The following is a 19252-nucleotide window of genomic DNA, read 5'->3' as shown; positions in this document are numbered from 1 at the left end:
GGGCACCCTGGCAGCTAAAGGGCGCTTCGTTCAATTACTCAAGAATTTATTGAGCACCTACTGTGTCCTAGTTTTGCACACTAGTATATAGCCATGTACCAAACAATCATTACCCTCATATATCTTACTTTCTATGGGAGGACAGATGATACATCCACAGGTAACAATAGGTGTGTTAGTTCAGGTCCTTTGAGAAGCAGACTCTCAGAGAGATTAAATGTGCAAGAAATTGATTAGAGGGAATGCCTGTGGGAGAAGCTAGGAGAGGCTAGGAGAGCCATCAGATAGCAGGCACGTCTGACTCCAAATGAAGGAAGGAGGGAGGAAGGAAGAGAAGCAAGGAAGGGAAGGTGGAAGTGTCTTAGACTGCAGGGAAGTTCTAAGGAAGGTTGGCAAGGCTGTCAAAGAGCCCTTAGCCAAAGTCTCCCATCAGAGGTCCCCCTGGCACGGGCCTGCCTCAGTATCCCCGCCACACTCAGTCCCTGGCTGGGAGCAGCCCATGGCAACAGGGATGGTCTTCAAAGCACAGCAGCTGGGGCCATTTGTCAATTCTGCTCTCGGTAGTTGGAGATCTGAGAGGCCCCTCCTCTTGGCTGCTACGTTAGGTGGTGGTTAAAGCCATGAAGAATAGAGCTGGGAAGGGGCCAGAAAGTGATGGGAGTTGGGGGCAGAGTTCCTATCTTAGCCAGGGTGATGAGGGAAGACCCCTCTGAGAAAGTGAGGTCTGCATGAAGAGAAAGAGGCTTTCTGGGTGACGAACATTCCAGAAAGCAGCATGTGCAATGGTCCTGAGGTGGACACATGGTTGGTGAGTTGAAGAGTAGCAAGAGGCTAGTGTGGCTGAAATGGAAAGATCAAGGGAGGGCTGGCGGAGACAGGACTGTGAAGTTGAGGGGACCCCAGGTCATGGAGCCTTACCAGCCATGGAGGGGAGCTGGGCTTTTACTCCAAGTGAGATGGCAGCCCCAGGAGGTTCTAAGCAGAGGAGCGACATGACTTGACTTATATTTTTAAAAGGCTCACTTATCTGTAAGAGGCAGAATGGGGATTCAAACCCAGCTCTTTCTGGCTTCAAATCCCATCCTATGTTTTCCAAACTTCCCTGCCCCCTGCCTACCTTAAAGATAGTATTATTCTAAGGAGGCTCGCAAGTGCCCTTGAGTTCTGGAGTTGACCAGGTGACCCAGAGGTAACATTGAACATGCTAAAAACTTAACTACATGTTTGGAACAAGTGGTTGGAACACATGCATCTCAGAGCCAACCCTCTGGCCAAGTGAGGCAAATGACCAAAGGCCCAAGTTCCTCTTCAGTGTGTTGCTCTGTCACTTGCTTTTGTGTAAACCAGGGCATGACACCCGCCCTCTCTGGGGCTGCTGCTCCCATCTGTAAAACAAAGGTCTCTCCAGTCCCTTCCTGTTTGCAAAGTCAAAGTTTTGAGCTCTTGATCAGAAAGAAGCTGAGGGTCAGGAAAGGGAAGAGATGGGCAGACAGGGACGACCCCTAAATGTCCATTATGGATAACAGTCACCTGGAGGTTTGGCTGGTTCATTCAGAAGACAGTCAGGGAACTCGAGAAGAGGGAGCTGTAGGGCTCTGCACTCCTGAAAACTTCAGGGACTTGGCCCCTCATAGTGGAAGACTTTCTCCCCCACCCCCATGGCTGAGCTATTCCGAGAAGGGAAGTTTCCTCTAACTGGACAGTCTTGAGCCCTGGGCCTCTGGCGGTCTGCCTTCCTAAGCTTCCTGTTTGTGTTACTCCTCCCCCCTCCCCTTTCCCCACTGCAGCTTCTGAGGCTGACCCAGTGGAGGATGAGAGGCAGGAGAGCTGAGTTCTTGCTCTACTTGCCACTGACCACCTGGGAATGCTGTCTGCTGTGGGCCTCCGTTTCCCCATCTGACAGATGGGTTCATAATTCTGGTCCTGCTGACTTCAGCCAAGTATGGTCAGGCCTAGAGAGGGTTGAACACAATATATTCATTCCACAAATATATATGGAGGGCCTAATACACACCAGGCCCTTTCTAGGCATGGCTTCAGTGCCATCAGCTTCATGGGGTCCATACTTCACACACCCTCACCTACTCTAATGGGTCTAGTACTCTCTTTACTTTCTTCTATCAAAACTTCCTATCAAGGCAGTCTTTCCTGTAAGCCATTAACACTTGAGTATGAATTGCAATCCCTTGTAAGAATTTCCTTTGCACTGGGCAGGACCCTTTGAGGTTTAAGGGAGCAGAAATTCAACTCAAACAGAAGAAGGAGGTTATTGGAAAGTCCACGAGCACATCAACTTCAGGCAGGGCTGGAGAATCTGTATTTCTTCATTTCTTGGCTCTGCTTTGCAACTGCAAGCCTCTTTTCCAGCCAAACAGATGATTCTCACAGGCCAGGATTGAGTCATATGCCCATCTCTGCTTCTATTACTGCAAGTCTGATTGGCCAGACTTGGTCACAGACCCACCCCTACAACCAGAGGTTGAAGTCAGCTTTACCGCAATCCATGGGTTGAGAATGGGGGAGGGGTGGTTCCCAAAGAAAACTGGGGAGCTGTTGTCAGAAGAAGGAGGAAGAGATGCTACACAGGAAAGAACTATAGCTGTTCCCTTCAGAGAACTTATCACCCAACATCTCACTTCATATTTGGGGAAACTGAGGCCGAGAGAGAGGCTGGGACTTGCCTGAGGTCACACAGTGAGTCTGTGGCAGAGGTGGGACCAAACTCCAGGGCTCCTCACCCCCAGCCCTCACAAGCCTCTGCTTGAGCCTAAAAGCTTCTAGAAAACCATTTCCCGCCTGCTCCACAGGCTGCACAGGCAGGACCTGGGCTTGGCTCTGAGAGTTCAGGAGGAGTCTCTGAGGCCTCCATAGCCAGCACGGTGACCACGGGAAGCAGCCAGGCCAAGCAAGCTGAACTTTCTCATTTCCCTTCCATGCAGCACCTGCAGAAGCGGAGGGGACGAGGAGCCGGTTTCAGGTCCCAGGAGATCAGCAGTGACCTGAGGAAGTGTCTTAGCCAGGGATCGGCTGTTCTAAGTTAGTCTGGGGCCAGGCAGGCCACTTCTGCTCTCAGAGCCTGGTTTCGAATCAGATTAGACAAGAAACATGTGTTTTCAGAAATTTTAAAAAGCCTTTCACATCTCTGTCCCACAAGCTTAAGAAGCAAGTGCCTTCTATTATACAGGGAAGGAAATGAGGCTCAGAGAGGGGAAGTGACTTACTCAAGGTTACACAGCCAGTCAGTGGCAGAACTGGGATCCAAACCCAAGTATTCAGACCCCAGGTTTGACCTTCATTCCACTACATTGGTTGGTCTCAAATTTTAGTGTGATAAGAATCTCCTAAAGAATTGTTAGAAATGCAGATTACAGGCCTACATCGCCAGAAACTCTAGTTCATTCAATCCAGACTGTGGCCCAGGAATATGCAAGAATCAGTGAGGACTCTTTGGGTACAAGTGGCAGAAATCCAACTGAAACTGGCTTAGGCAAAATTGAGAATTTACTTGCTCATGAATTAGAAAAATTCTGAGGTTGAAAAGTTTTAGGCATAGCTGGATCCAGGTGTTCAAACATGTCTTCAGGAATCACATTGTCTCCATTGCTCAGCTCTGCTGTTCTTTGCAATGGCTTCACTCAAAGGCAGTCCCTCCCTTCATGATGTCAGAATGGCTCCCAAGAGCTCCAGTTTTCTACATCCATATCTACATCTATACCCACATCTATACCTGCATCCACATCCACATCTACATCTACATCTATAGCTACATCCACATCTATACCTACATCTACATCTACATCCACATCTAAACCTATATCTACACCCACATCCACATCCACATCTACACCCACATCCACATCCACATCTACATCTACACCCACATCTACACCTACATCCACATCTATACCTACATCTACATCCACATCCACATCTACACCTATATCTACACCCCATCCACATCCACAGCTACATCCACATCTACACCTACATCCACATCCATATCTACACCTGCATCCACATCCATATCTACACCTACATCTACATCCACATCTACACCTACATCCACATCTATAACTACATCTACATCCACATCCACATCCACATCCACATCTACACCTACATCCACATCCACATCTATAGCTACATCCACATCTATAACTACATCTACATCCACATCCATATCTACACCTACATCCACATCCACATCTACACCTACATCCACATCCACATCTACACCTACATCCACATCCACATCTACACCTGCATCCACATCCACATCTACACCTACATCCACATCCACATCTATAGCTACATCCACATCTATAACTACATCTACATCCACATCCACATCCACATCTACACCTACATCCACATCCATATCTACACCTACATCCACATCCACATCTACACCTACATCCACATCCACATCTATAGCTACATCCACATCTATAACTACATCCACATCCACATCCACATCCACATCTACACCTACATCCACATCCACATCTATAGCTACATCCACATCTATAACTACATCTACATCCACATCCACATCTACATCCACATCTCCATCTACATCTATACCTACATCTACATCTATACCTACATCCACATCTATACCTACATCCACATCCACATCCACATTCATACCTACATCTACATCTACATCTATACCTACATCCACATCCACATCCACATCTACATCTACATCCACATCTACATCTACATCCACATCTATACCTACATCTACATTCACATCCACATCAACGCTTATGGAAAGAGAGTGCCTTTTCCCTAATTTTTCCAACAAAACCCCAGGGCAGACTCTGCCTCGGCTAGGATCACATACATACCTATAACTGAACCAAGCACCATTGGTTGTCGGGGGACATGGAATTCTCTAATGGGCTGGGCCTGTACCAAGTTGTCAATCCCTGAAGGCAAGGGTGGGGTTAGCCCCCTGAAACCCCACTGTGTGGGAGAAGCTGGGTGCCCAAGGAATATCCAGGCACTGTTATCAGAAGAGGGATGGATGCTGAGGAAGCAAGAGCAAAAGATGTTCGCTATGCCCGGTTCTCAATTAGAATGATCATGTGAATCACCTGAGCCTTGTTAAAACGCACATTCTGATTTGGGAGGTGGGGCCCGAGATTGCATTTCTAACACCTCCGGTACGATGATGCTGCTGGTCTTCATGCTGGCCACACTCTGAGTAGCCAGGCACTCTGTTACATTTCTAACTCACTTCAAGCAGCTGTGCAGTCCCCACTCTGCAGAGAAGCCCTGGGATATATAAACCTCTTCCCTCGCCCTCTCCCCACCCCCATCCCATGGTTTCCAAACCCACCCAAACATCAGCGTCATCTATTTGGGAACTACTTGTCAACATATAGCAGACTTTGCTGCCAAATCACTGTTCACTGTGTTCTTCAGTGACCTTTATAGGATGATCCGCATAATAAATTCTCTTTTGAATTTAGTGCTCAAAAAATATTTGTTTCTCTCAGTAAATTGCCATGCTTCCTGGGATTTTATGTTAACAATGTACAAATTCCCATTTTTATCTTGGCTGCTAGGAAACTCAGAGATAAATCTAGTACCCAATGGCAGTAGCAGTAGCACCCTAGGCTTCTGGTTCAATAATCTTTCCTTTCTAAATGGTGTAGCATAACCCTTTTTGAACCTTGAAGTGCTCTGTATATGGTTTAATATTATAAGCTTCCTCAAATCCTTTTTGAAAGTCAGTGCTTCTTTGGAACATTCTTGAGTTTCCCCAAATCTTTATTGAAATCCTTCCCATTCTTCAAAGCCCAACTCATTATCCTGCTGCTCAATTATTATAAACAGGTTGTTTTTCCTATGAACAAACTAACATACACATGTTAGTGGCAGAACCCGGATATATATTCATTTTACAAAATGGCTTGATATTATATATGTTTTGCAGTTTGCTTTTCTCACTCAATAAGTATTTTAGCAGTCTTTGCGTGGCTCTGACTGTCCTTGCCAATCCCTAACAGCTTCTTGGGAATGTAGTTCTGTATGTCCAGCCTTCCCATCCCAACTGGAGCAGGAACCAGGTCCTGATGCTTTTACTTTGGCCTGACTACATAAAGCATGGGCTCTGGGCATGCATTTACTCACTAACCATGCATTATGCTCCTACCGTGTGCCAGGGAGGCACTGAACTAAGCACTGAGGGACACAGACATGAACAAGACCAGCCTCTGCTGTGCTGTAGAGATGGAAACGTTCTGTATCTGCACTGCTGAGTACAGTAGCTTGAGCCACAGACAGCTCTTGAGCACGTGAAACACGGCGAGTCCTAGCAGAGATGTGCTGTACGTGTAAAACACACCCTGGGATGTGAAGACTCAGCATGAAAAAGAACATATAGATATAAAGTATCTCAATGATAATTTTATATTGATTACATGTTAATAATTTTGACATATTGGGAAAAATAAATACACCTTAAAATTAATTCCCTTGTTTCTTTTTACCTTGAAAAACTATGGCTGTAGAAAATTTTTATTTATATACGTGGCTCATGTTACATTGCTAGGTCTAGTGGTCATGAAAATAAGCATTTCTGAGGCCGCTCCAGACCAGGCAGTAGAATGGTTCTCTTGGCTCAGGGGGAAATCACATTTTATGCAAATTTGACTCCTGCCAGTATATCACTTTAAAAAAAAAAAAAAACTTTATTGTGCAAAAATTGAACTAATGGGAATTCCCTATTTTAAAAAGTTAACTTCTAGAGTATTGTGGTATCTCTAAACTTGTAGGCCAAAGGACTTGCAAACAGTGCTTGCTTTATGCTCCAGGGCAGTGCCACATCTGCTAGTGAACGGAAATGGTCATGGTTAACATTTCTGTCGCGCTTATTGTGCGGCAGACACCTTTACTTCTCAACTCATCTGTGATTGCAGCCACCCCGGGAGGTAGAACCCCACCATCCATGGATTATGCATGTTCATGCCTTGGGAGACCCATCCCTCAAGACCCTGTGGCCATGCTGAATATGTAAATTGATGATGTAAGGCATACCAAATAGGTGCTCAGAGAGGTGGAGGGAGCTGCTCTACCTCACACAGCCATGCTCTTCCCAGAACACCCTTAAGTTAATCAAAATATACGAAACGTAATATAATTGTATGTCATACAAAACCACACAATACGCTGTTTTATTTCCCACAACTGTAAACCATATTTATCGCAAGTCAGAGAGGTATTGGTTTTTGTTTTCAATGCATACAAGTACATTATAAAGCACTGATTAATTGCAGTAATTTCTCAAAATAATGATCTAGCACTCCAGGAGTCTGGATTAGTTCCTTACTTTATTCACAAAAGGCGAATGAAGCAAAAACCGCTTAAGTCTTGATGTGGTAAACTGTTCCCAGTTCCCACCAGGCCAGACAAAAAACATCCTTGTAAATAAAAAGAATCTTTAAATAAAAAATAACTCTCGTAAACCTAGGAATTTGGGGTTATTTCTTAAGCCACAAGCACATGTTTATTTTAACAAGATAAGTATAACTGAGTTCTAACTTCTTTAGAAGAAATTGTGATTGTGTAGAGATGAGGAAAACAATTACTTCCTTATGCGGCTGCTCACAGCCTATCTTCTCAGCAAATACATGTGCACATTTTGAGAAAAGAAAGAAAAAGTTTCTGCCACTTTAACAATTAAGTTTTGACTCTGATCAGGTAAAAGTGTTTTCTTTAAGTGTCTTTAAATTTGATTAATCCACCAGCAAAGTCTGTCAGCTCTACCTCCAAAATGTCCCCCGAATTTGTCCACTTCTTACCCCCTCAATAGCCACCACCCCGGGCCAGGCCACCATCCTCTCAAGCCTGGACCCCTGCAGTGGATGGGGCTCCCTGCCCTGCTCACTAAAGTCCATACTCCACCGAGCAGCCAGTGGGATTATTTAAAGTACACACTGAACCCCGTCCTCCTTCTGCTTGAAACTTTCCATGGTTTCCCATCATCCTTAGAGTCAAATCCAAACTCCTCACAAGCTGGGGCACCCTCGTCACATGCTATCCTCTCCCTCCTGCCTGTGATCTCCAGTCACGCTGGCCTCCTTTCAGTGCCTCCTTTCAGTGCCTGATTCTCTTCAAGCACATTCCTTTGCACATGCTGTTCCCTCTGCCTGGAACACTGTTCCCTAAGAGTGTTGCATAACTGGCTCCTTTGTGTCAGTCAGGCCCCAGGTCCAATATCACCTCCTGAGAGAGGCCTTCCCCAACCGCCCTGTGTAAAGAGGCCCCGCATAGTTGTTCCCGATCACATCCTCTTTTATCGTCCTCACACTTTTCACTAACTGAATTTATCTTGTTATTTATTTGTTACCTGTTTATCGTCTGTGTCTCCCATCCATCTCCAGAGTGAGCTCCGTAAGGGCATGAACTTGCTTGTCTTAATCATGGTTTAGAAGAGTGCTCAGTAAATGTTTGCTGAGTAAATGAATGGTTGAATGACCAAATAAATCCATGAGAGAAAGAAGGGAAGGAAGAAAAAAAGAAAAAGAGGTGGGGGGGGGAGGGAGGGAAGAAGGAAGGAAGCTGTTAGAAGGCAATTATAAAATGATATGAGGAATATGGTGACCTTGATTGTTTGAGCCACATTATGTGACCTGATCTTTATCATTTAATATAAAATGTTCACATTATATAATGAGAGTATAGTTTTACTTTACCATTTGCTCTGAGCCTGACTCTGTGTTGAGTATTTCCCCACCCACGTGCTTGCTCATCCTCCCAACACCCGGCGAGTAGGTTGCATTATTATCCCCATTTCGCTGATGAGGAACTGAGACTGGGGAGCAGGGGGAGTGGTAAGTGAGCTGCTAGTCGGGGAGGGAGGGGCCAAGCGTCAGCTCAGGCTTTCTGACCCCAGAGCTGGCAGCTCCCACCCCCCCCCCCACTCTGCTCTGAGGCTCCATCTGTTGAATTTCAATGATCATCACGATTTATTCTCTGAATAAACTCCCCATCGCAGGGGTCCTTGGTAGCATGACTACGACAGCTTGTCAGCTCTGCGTGGGTGCGGGCCAGACGGGGTGTGGGGAAGCCCAGAGATGACAAGGGCAGAGTGAGCTCCACGTGGCCAGGGCGGGGTGAAGGGGGCAGAGAGGGGGAGGGGAGACAGGGAAGGTGACGGGGTGCCAGCCTGGGAACAGAGGGTCTAGAACCCAGCATCAAAGACTCCCCCGTGTGGGGCTCAGAGCAAGTGGGGCTCATCTCCCTTCTCTCTACCACAGGATGGGGTGTGTGAAGTCCAAGTTCCTCCGGGATGGAGGCAAGGTCTCAAAAACGGAGCCCAACACCAGCCCACACAACCCTTTGTATGTGCCGGATCCCACGTCCTCGGGCAAGCGGGTGAGTGGGGGAAGAAAGGGGAGACCGGTGGCAGCCCGGGGGCTGCCCCAAACTGCCCTCACCGCTTCCTGTTTTCCCAAGGGCGAGCAGGGTGAGTCTGGGGTGAAATGGAGCTGACCGGTCACTGGCAGCTCCCTGACTCCCCAGGATACACCTGCACCAAGCACCCAGGGCAGGGATGTCACTGCTCCTTGTCCCACTGCCCAGGCCTTGGCCCATCAGCCTGGGTGACCAGGTCCCAGGGGGCATGGCCGGCCTCACACCTAGGAAGTACCATAAGCAGTACTGAGAGTAATGAGTGAGCAGGTTAGTGACAACAGCAGTTGAAGTAATGACAGGAATGATGACAGTATCAGTGTCATGGCAATAACTGTAATAACAATGGTAGCAATAACAGTAACAGCAATACTAGTGGGAATATAATAGCAATAGCAGTAGGAACAAAAGCAGAAAGAGTAAATGAGAGAAGTGGTAATACTAGCAGAGGTTATTTGCTTACTTCTCTTACACTTCTACAGAGTTGACGATGAACCAAGCCCTACCTTAAGTGCATTGCTGTTATTAACACCTTTAATCCTCACAGTAGTGCTCTTGTAGGTCACAATTTGTATTATACCCATTTTACAGATGAGACACAGAGAGGTTAAATAACTTGCTGAAGACCACCTGGTTGTAAGGGTTCAAACTTGGGCAGTGCAGGTTCCAATGTCCCAGGGGTAGGTGCAAGAGTAACAGAGCCAAATGCTAGTGTCAGGAACAGTAGTCATGGTGGCAATAGTGGGGGTCGTGGGAGCAGTAGTTGCCACAGAAGTAGCCCCACTAGTAATGGTAGTTGTGATAGTCAGAAGAGCCGTAGCAGTAGTAATAGTGTTGATGACAATAATCGTACTAGTAAAGGGACAACAGTACTAAGAGCAGCAATAACAGTTGTAATAATCATTACTGTTCTTTGAAAACCTACTATGTTCCAGGCACTGGAGTGAGGTATTTCTGTTCATTAATCCTCACCAAACACTGAGGCTGGAGTTACGCTACTTTACAGCCAGGCTGACTGAGGCTCAAAGAGGTTAAATGGCTCCCTGGGCTCATACCTCTGGGAAGCAGCAGAGCTGGGTCTCCCTAAACTCAAGGCTGGGTTCTCTCTCCTCTGGGATCCTTTCGTCCATCCCCTTACCTGAGGCTGTCCAGGAAGGACAGCCTCTGCTCGCTGCCTGCAGAGGCAGGGGTGCACTCCTTCCTGGCGCCCCTTAGAAGGTTCTTCCTTGTATTGAAGGGAGGCATATTACCCCATAACCCTTACTCCTGGATCACATACCTGCCCCTTAGTCCTGCCCCAAACACATGGAAATGGGAGAAGAGTGGAATACTCACCTCCCTCCTTCTGACACTTGACATCTATTAATACAGCCTAAGGTTACACGAGATCCTGAGCTGACATCCTAAACCCTAAGTCACTCCCAGGTCTGCTTTTCACCTGGCCTGCATGGCCCTGGGCCCTTTTTGTGGCCAGGGCTCCAGGTTCTCAGGTTCTCTGAGGCCTTCTGGCTTGTCAGCAGTGCGAAGCAGAGGATTTTCTCCCACCAGTTTTTGGCTGTTCTCTCTGAGCATCAGGTTTAAGGGACACTGTTATCAACCATTCATTGTTCCCCTCATGCAGAGCACTGGTTCAGCAGTCAGTTAGTAACTGAGAAAGGGCTCCCAGGTCAAATCAGTTTGCAAAACACTGGGCCAAACACTCCTTCCCTGTAGGACTCAGAGCCTTTATAAATCTTTGTAATGGGCTTCGTGAATCTCCCCAAAAAAGAATATACTTCTTAGTGTTTCCCAAACCTATTTCTTTAAATTAATGTTTACTTATGTGTGTAACACACAAATTCATTCTCCTTGAAAATAAAAATCACAGATTTCAGTGAAAGCTACAGTCTCTGCTGACCAATGCCCCCCTCCCTAGAAATACCACACCCTACCTCAGAGGTATCAGCTGTTGTCAGTTTGGCATGGAACCTTGCAAACCTTTTCCCATGAATTTACACTCACATGTGTACAGTATGTGTCCACAGAAAGTGTTTAGGATGTTTGAGTATGTGTTTTATACCAATGTATCATGTTTACCATTCTGAAGAACTAGCTTTGTTTACTCAACAATATATCTTTGAGGTCTCGTTGTGTCAGGAATGAAGCGGCCTCCGTCTTATAAGGGCTGCTTAGAGCACCACAGTGTAGGCACCAATTCCCCTTTGTACAGACACTTAGGTTGTTTCACATACATAGTGGAGCCTTTATTCATGGGCCATGTTGGTAGACCTAGGGTTTCTTCAAACATAGCTTGGATAACACTGATCTGGACCAAGCCCCTCACTGTATGTCGAGGGGAAGACACAAGTACGTCCCGCAGTACGTCCAAGGCTGAAGGCAGAGACTACAACCCAAGAGACCTGCATCCTTGTGCTGGCTGTGCCCCTAATGTGCTGTGTTACCTTGGGCACTTCCCAGCCCTCTCTGGGCCTCCTCCCATGACTCACGGGGCTGGGATATCCTTTTTTTTTTTTTTTAATTTATTTATTATTTATTTATTATTTATTTTTGGCTGTGTTGGGTCTTCATTTCTGTGTGAGGGCTTTCTCTAGCTGCGGCGAGCGGGAGCCACTCTTCATTGCGGTGCGCGGGCCTCTCACTATCGTGGCCTCTCCTGTTGCAGAGCACAGGCTCCAGACGCACAGGCTCAGTAGTTGTGGCACACGGGCTTAGTTGCTCCGCGGCATGTGGGATCTTCCCAGACCGGGGCACGAACCCATGTCCCCTGCATTGGCAGGCAGACTCTCAACCACTGCGCCACCAGGGAAGCCCTGGGATATCCTTTTTGACACAGACCTTCCATGGCTACACACACACTATTGGATTCATCCCCTTCTCCCATTTCTTCCCCACAGTGGCCTGACAGTAGCAACGGCAACCCACCAGGGTCCACAGAGGGTAAGTAGCTGGCAAGCACATGTAGTGGAGTCGTGTTATGTAGCGGATTAGGTTAGGTTCTCAGTCAGAGCTTGAGGCAAAAATCCCAAACAGTCAAAACCACTCTTGAAAATCCCATAAATTTCCCCCAAAGTACTTAGTACAGGCTATTGTTTTTCTATAATGTTGTTTCATAACATGAACAAAACTCCGTTAGCTTTAAAATCAAGAATCGCACCCGGCATGGCAAGATGCTTACTTATATCACGAGACAGACACATCAAGGGGTCCAGGGCTGGGTGCCAGGTGTTGGGGTGAGAAACACCCAGGACTGCGGGTGTGCTCAGATAAAGCCTCACCATCCCACATGTCTCTCTTCCCAGCAGGTTCTGAGGAGATCACTGTGGTTGCCTTGTATGATTACGAGGCCATTCACCATGAAGACCTCAGTTTCCAGAAGGGGGACCAGATGGTGGTCCTGGAAGAGTGAGTTCCCATTCCACTCGCCTCTAAGACATACCTATCTCCAATACTCAGTTATGCTCTCTTGTGCTTCAGTAAAGGACCTGATAAACTATATTACACTAGGGTGTAAATGACTGATGAGAACCTGATCGTAATAAAGGAAGAAGAGTTTGCTGTTAACCTGGCTTACAGCCACAGTAAAGGGGCTTGCATACTTGCTAAAGGCACATCCAGGCAAGGATGGACCGTAGAAAGTGCTTTCTCAGGGAAGCCTTCCTTGGGCTCCTATGATTAAGCTTCAGCCTTACCTATGGACCAGACCCCGCTGAGGTGACTTTGCATTCAGAAATCCATGGATCTCTGAGCTTGCTACCTCCAATCTCCTACCATCTTCACCATCAGTGGATGTAGTGTCTAGTATGTCCTGGGGCCCAAGGATGGGACTGGTTATGCTTGGTCAGACTCCTGAGCCCACTCCTTCTGGCTCTCAGCCCCAACGAGCCACTGTGAGTCTGCCATGGGCATAGGGCCCCACCTTACATATGGCTAATAAGGCCAAGGCCACAAGTCCAGGGAATAAGAGTGAGGCCAAAGAACTAGGACTCTGAATGCAGGGACAGGGCTTGATTCCAGCCCTGGGCGGACCCTCAGAGACACAGTGGGGATTGTTGTAAAGGTATTTACCTTAATCACGGGGTGAAGGCTGGGGGCTGGGACAGTAGTGGCCCTGCCCCTCACGCTACCAGCTTCCTGGGGTTGGGGGCACTCCAGGCCAAGGATGGGGGGCCTAAGAGGACCAGGAGTGGTCCTCCTGCCCTCTGACCCCTTTGCTTCCTCCTGTCCCTCAGATCTGGGGAGTGGTGGAGAGCACGATCCCTGGCTACCCGGAAAGAGGGCTACATCCCAAGCAACTACGTTGCCCGAGTCAACTCTCTGGAGACAGAGGAGTGAGTATTCTATTTCCCTGCCCTCCAGAAGGAAGCATGAACAGAGCCAGCCTTGCTCCAGCCCCAGGGCCTTTGCACTCACTCTCTCCCCTGCCTGGCACACTCTTCCTAGGGCTCTTTGCCTGGCTGGCTCCTTCTCATCTTTCCAGTCTCAGAGAGGCCTTCCCAGTCTCAAGCAGGTCCCCTCTGAGACTCTCTCTCTCTCTCATGGTAACCTGTTTTACTCCCTTCTAGACACTTCTCACTAGCAAAAATGATCTTGTTTCCTTGGTTGTTCACAGGTTCACTGTCTGCCTCCCGCACTAGAACGAGAGTACGTGAGGGCAGGGACCTTTTCTGTCTGCTGCCGCATCCTCGGCACAGGCTGGCATGCAGTAGGTGCTCAGTGAATATTTGTTGGATGAAGTATACGGCTGTGCCGAGCAGCATCCTCTGAGAGGCAAGCCAGCCCATACCCGGCCGGTCACCCCTCACGTGACTCATCAGCACACATGTGCCTGTGCCTCACCGAGCCCTGTGCCAGGCGGGGGTTGCAGAGTCCATGAGACATCCCCCACTCTCAAGGAGACCCCTGTAACCCATCATTCTTGACTGCAGGCTCTTTGTGTCCTCCTTGACTCTGAAAACATAGACAGTTAGACTTCATCCATCCATCCGTCCACCCAATCATCCCACAGACACTTGTTGAGCACCTACTGTACCCCCAGCCCTATTCCAGGGATACTGGGTGACTCAGGCAGGCTTCCTCCCTGGAGATGTTCACAGTGTGGGTGGTGAGATTGACAAGTAAAAAGATGGCTACACTATAGGGTGGCGATAGATCCAATTCAGAATCAGCCAGTCAAAAAGTTGAAACCTGACGGTCCCCATGGTTTTATCTCCTTTGCCTCCTCCCTCTGGCTAGATGGTATTGAGGGTTTGGGATACTTGTCTGTTAAAAATTAAAATGTTTGGGCTTTCCCCATCTTAAAGTCACCCCTTTCTTAGTGCTCATGAAACCTCTTTGCCCTTTGAAATCTCCCCTCTGTGGCCGTAAGGAAGCCCCCACTCCCACTGCTGACCTTCTGTCCTGGAACTCCCCCAGCACACCCCCTACGTGCTGCAGGGGGTCTTGGCTGCTTCTCTCTCCTTCTCGGCTTTCTGCCGGGGCGTCCGTGCGCTCTCCCCACTCAGGGCTCTGAGCACTTACAGAACCCCTGAACCACGCCTCACCTCGCAGCAGCTTTGGAAGAGGCATGGCTGGTATTACTCCTTAAAGGCAACATAATTGCTAAGCGGAAAAGGCTGGGTGCAGAGGACATCTCTGGTGGGTTATCATTTAGGTGATAAACTAAATGGCTGGTTCTCGAACTTGAGTGCATCAGCAGCACCTAGAGGGCTGGTGAAAACACTGGTTTCTGGCCCCCACTCCCCGATTATCTGATTCATAATTTGCATTTCTAACAAGTTCTCAGGTGAGACGGATGCTGTTGGTCCAGGGACCCACCTTGAGAACCACTGACCTAAATACCTATGTGAGTCTTACACTCCTGGGTTCTTGTGTCTGCATCAAGAAACTGCTCACAGAGGCTGCCTCTGGGGAGGGCAGCTGGGGCACTGGAATCAGCGTGGGATGAGATCTTATTTCCTCATCTGCCTTGAAATAGGCAATATTTTCAAATGTTTCAAAATGCAAATGGTGCAGAAGGACATAGAATAAAGAGTGAAAAGTGTTCCTCCCACCCTATCCCCACCCAGCTACTTCCCTTCCAGAAGCAACCAGTTTCTTGTATGTCCTCCCAAATGCTTTATACTTGATTAAGAAAATACATATCTCTCCCTCCATTTTACACAAGTAGTAGATTGGACACACACTGTTCTGCTCCTTTTGTTCAGCTCTTCCGTGCAGCACCTACAGTATTCCTCCTTTTCACAGCTGCAGCGTCTGGCGCATAGATGCCCCACTATCCCCTGCCAGTGGTCACTTAACCTGCTTCCAGTCTTGTGCTGCAGTGAATCTCCTTGTGTATATGTCACTTCTCCCTGTGCAAGATCGGTGGGATAACTTCCTAGGGATTGAATTGCCACGGAGATAGCTCTTACTCTGTACCCTTTAACATTGCTTGAACATTTTACCATGGCATTAATTACTTTACCAAATGAGAGCAAAGAAGGCAAGTGGGAGATGTAGAATGGTGACTAAGACCTTGGGCTCTGGAGTTAGACTGCCTGGCTTTGAATCCTGCCCCCACCACTTCCTAGCTATATGACGCCAGGCAAGTTACTTGCTTTCTCTGTTCCTCAGTTTCCTCATCTATAAAGTGGGGATAATAAAGGCAATGATTCCACAGCGTTGTTGGGTGAATAACAAGAACTTGATGAATGTCAGCTGTCTGTCTCCCCAGTTGATAGTAGAGGAAACAGAAGTCCAGAGAGGGAAAGCGATGTGCTCAAAGTCACACAGCAGATTTGTGGCAGGGTCAAGGCCAGCTGACCTCTGGTCTGGGGTTTTTCCATCACAGCACATGAACTACTCCTCAGGGAATGGATTTGGTTGCTGCTGCTTGAATTTTTCCACCCAAGATCCCAAACATCCAGGGAGTATGAAGAAAAGGTCCAAGGATATGGTCCCAAGTATAAAATCATTTGAAATCTCACATTTTAGCTTAGAAATGCATGCCAACTTTATATTCACTCTGTATCCACAGAGGAGGTTGAACTGTGGCAGTAACAAAGCTCAGCCCTCACACACATGGGCCTCCAAGACCCTGAAAAGATGGTCAAATGTTCTTGTGAAATTTGCAAAAGTAAGATTTTTGACCACAGTTGGTTAAGACTGCTGTATTTTTCCACCCAATCTTTCTGTTCATAAGCTTATCCCTCCTCACATTGGGTGGTGCTGGAATGACCACGAGCATTTTGTATTTGTAACGCTGTGTTATTTTTCTTGAAGAAAGCTCCCCAAATTGCCTAAGTTTCAGCCTCAGCAAACTGGATTCACCAGTTTGGTAAAATGTCTGTTTTAATGTTAAAATATTAAAAGAATGGTTGTTTTCCCCAAAAGAATCTGAGTAAAATTGATCCCGCAGGAAGCCAGGCCCTCAGAATCCTGGTGCCGGGCAAGAGCGCTGAGAGCCGGCCAGGATTGTCTGCCACGGGTTCACACGCTGCACCCCCCTCCCCTCCAGGTGGTTCTTCAAGGGCATCAGCCGGAAGGATGCAGAGCGCCAACTCCTGGCCCCTGGCAATGTGCTGGGCTCCTTCATGATTCGGGACAGCGAGACCACCAAAGGTGATGCAGGCCCTCCCAGCCCTGTGTCCCTGCCCACCTCCCCTACCCCACGGGGAATGCCCTGGGGGATGGGGGCCTGAACAACTCACCCAGCCCACTGTGGCTTCCAAGCTTCCTCCTGCCCTTTGCTCAAGCCTAGTTTGGGCCTTCTCAGCCCCCAGAACTGGCGGCTTAGGCCGATGGAAGTAGGAGGCAGTGACCGCCCCTAAAAACAACATCCTGCTTGTATTCTTTCAAATATTCATCAAAATATATCTTGTCCCTAAATCTGATTCCTCCCTCTCTCCGTAAGAAAATGGGTGGGATCAGGCTACAGGAGGAGCCCCCAAGCCAGCCTTCGCTGGGACCCTGCTTAAAATAGCTCCTTTGAGATATTTGGAAGTTTTGATGTTGGTGGCCTGCTTCCTGAAATTTCTGTGCTGTGAGGGTGGCTTTGTGCCGGGTCATTGCACAGGAGGCAAGAGCAGTGCCCCAAAACAGTGCGTAACTCAAACTGGCATCAACTGAGGCCAGTTTTCCCAAAGGAATGAATGTAAGTAGGAGTCTTGTGATTTTGGATTTCACACACAGAGTGGACCTTTACTATGGTGTTTAGACTCAAGACTGCTTGGTTCAAAGAAATCAGTAAATTGCATAAACTGTGACCTCACAGTACCCTGGGCAAACAGTTTTGGGGCCATCAATCGAAGGCATCTGTGTGACCTTCTATTCACTCCCTAGGTATCTGAACTGGGGAAGCCTGAATGTGGCTAGAACACCATTCAAAAATCAGTGTTTTGGGTCAGTGAATATTTAGGCTTTATTTCCTCCCACCCAACAAGCCCCCTTTCAGCCCCCAGAGGAAAAGAAACGGACAAAAAGGTAAAGCCGTACACAGCCCTCGGCTTCTCTTCTCCCGCTGGGCCATCCTGCACACAGGGGCAGACCTACGGGGCAGGAAGGTGAGCTTGGGCCACTGTCACAGCCCTCAGAGATGGGGTCATAGGCAGGTTCGCCGAGTTAATAAAACTTGCAGCACAAGTGCCCCAAATCCTATCCTGCTGCTTCTTGGATTCTGCTCCTCCCCATTCAGCATCAGCCAAACCAGCCTCACCTTGACTGGGCAGAGTGGCTAAGAGTGGGGTCCCAGAGCCTGCTGCCTGGGTTTGACTCCCAGCTCTGCTACTTACAAGCTGTGTGACTCTGGGTGAGTTACTTCACCTCCCTGGACCTCAGTCTCCTCATCTATAATATTGTGGTGATATAAAACCTCTACCTTGTGGGGTTATTCATTCACTATAATGAATAATATAATTTATCATAATACATATAACTATAATTCATTATAATGAATATTATTCCTATTCATTCATTTTTTTCTTTCATTCATTTTTTTATTCAGACAAGGTTCTTAGTGGCTAGCATGTATGGTCAAATGTTATTCATGCAACAGTTTAAACCTCCCCCAAATCCTATGACATGGTGCTACTGTGGTAGAGAAAACTGAGAGACAGAGAGGCTAATAACTTGCCCAAGGACACTCAGCCCACAAATGGCAGAACCGTGGCCATGGACTGAAAGACGTGTGTGTTTCTGGTCTATGTGATGCCATGTGTATTAGGCTCCTATTGCTGTTGTAACAAATTACCACAAGCTTAGTAGCTTAAAGCAAGATAAATTTATGATGTTACAGTTCTGGGGGTCAGAAGTCTGAAATCGGTCTCACTGGGCTCAAGTGAAAGTTTCCGCAGGACTGGTCCCTTCTGGAGGCTTCACAAAAGAATCTGTTTCTTTGCCTTTTTCAGCTTCTAGAGGTCACCATCATTCCTTGGCTCATAGCCTCTTTCTCACATCTCTCCAACCTCAACTTTCCATCTTCATATATCCTACTTTGACCTTCTTACTTCCTCTTATAAGGACCCTTGTGATTACACTGGGCCTACCTGGATAATCCAGGATGACTTCCCCATCTCCAGATCCTTAACTCAATCACATCTGCAAAACCCCTTTTACCATGTAAGGTAATATATGCACAGGTGTCAGGGATTAGGACACGGATATCTTGGGGGCTGTTACTCAGCCTGCCACAGCATTTAATGTTTACACTTACATTTCAATGTTTATACTGTAATAATTGAACTGGATATTTTTATGTTTGTTTTATCTTTTTGCTTGTTTGTTTCTAAATAGCGTTTCTACCAAACTGGTGTGGTACCTTGGCTTTTGTGATTGATAGATAGATAGACAG

The 19252-nt window shown here is 47.4% G+C and overlaps 1 protein-coding gene across 4 annotated transcripts in view; it reads left to right on the top strand.

The window, feature by feature from the left end:
* The window catches only part of HCK (HCK proto-oncogene, Src family tyrosine kinase), a 40986-nt gene that overhangs the window by 5820 nt on the left and 15914 nt on the right, over positions 1-19252 (top strand). Inside the window, exons 2-6 of one of the 4 annotated variants that reach the window (XM_036827482.1) lie at positions 9273-9390; positions 12321-12363; positions 12729-12828; positions 13656-13754; positions 16922-17025. In XM_036827482.1, coding sequence (XP_036683377.1) covers positions 9274-9390; positions 12321-12363; positions 12729-12828; positions 13656-13754; positions 16922-17025 — 463 coding nt within the window. In that variant the 5' untranslated portion in view covers position 9273. Of the gene's footprint in view, positions 1-9272; positions 9391-12320; positions 12364-12725; positions 12829-13655; positions 13755-16921; positions 17026-19252 lie in introns of all 4 variants that reach the window. The other 3 variants (XM_036827481.1, XM_036827484.1, XM_036827483.1) reach the window with 3 other exon arrangements.

This window comes from Balaenoptera musculus, chromosome 15, assembly GCF_009873245.2.
Source record: "Balaenoptera musculus isolate JJ_BM4_2016_0621 chromosome 15, mBalMus1.pri.v3, whole genome shotgun sequence".
NCBI classification, from domain to species: domain Eukaryota; kingdom Metazoa; phylum Chordata; class Mammalia; order Artiodactyla; family Balaenopteridae; genus Balaenoptera; species Balaenoptera musculus.
Note: the sequence above shows the minus strand (reverse complement) of the source record. Positions and strands in the feature narration are given on the sequence as shown.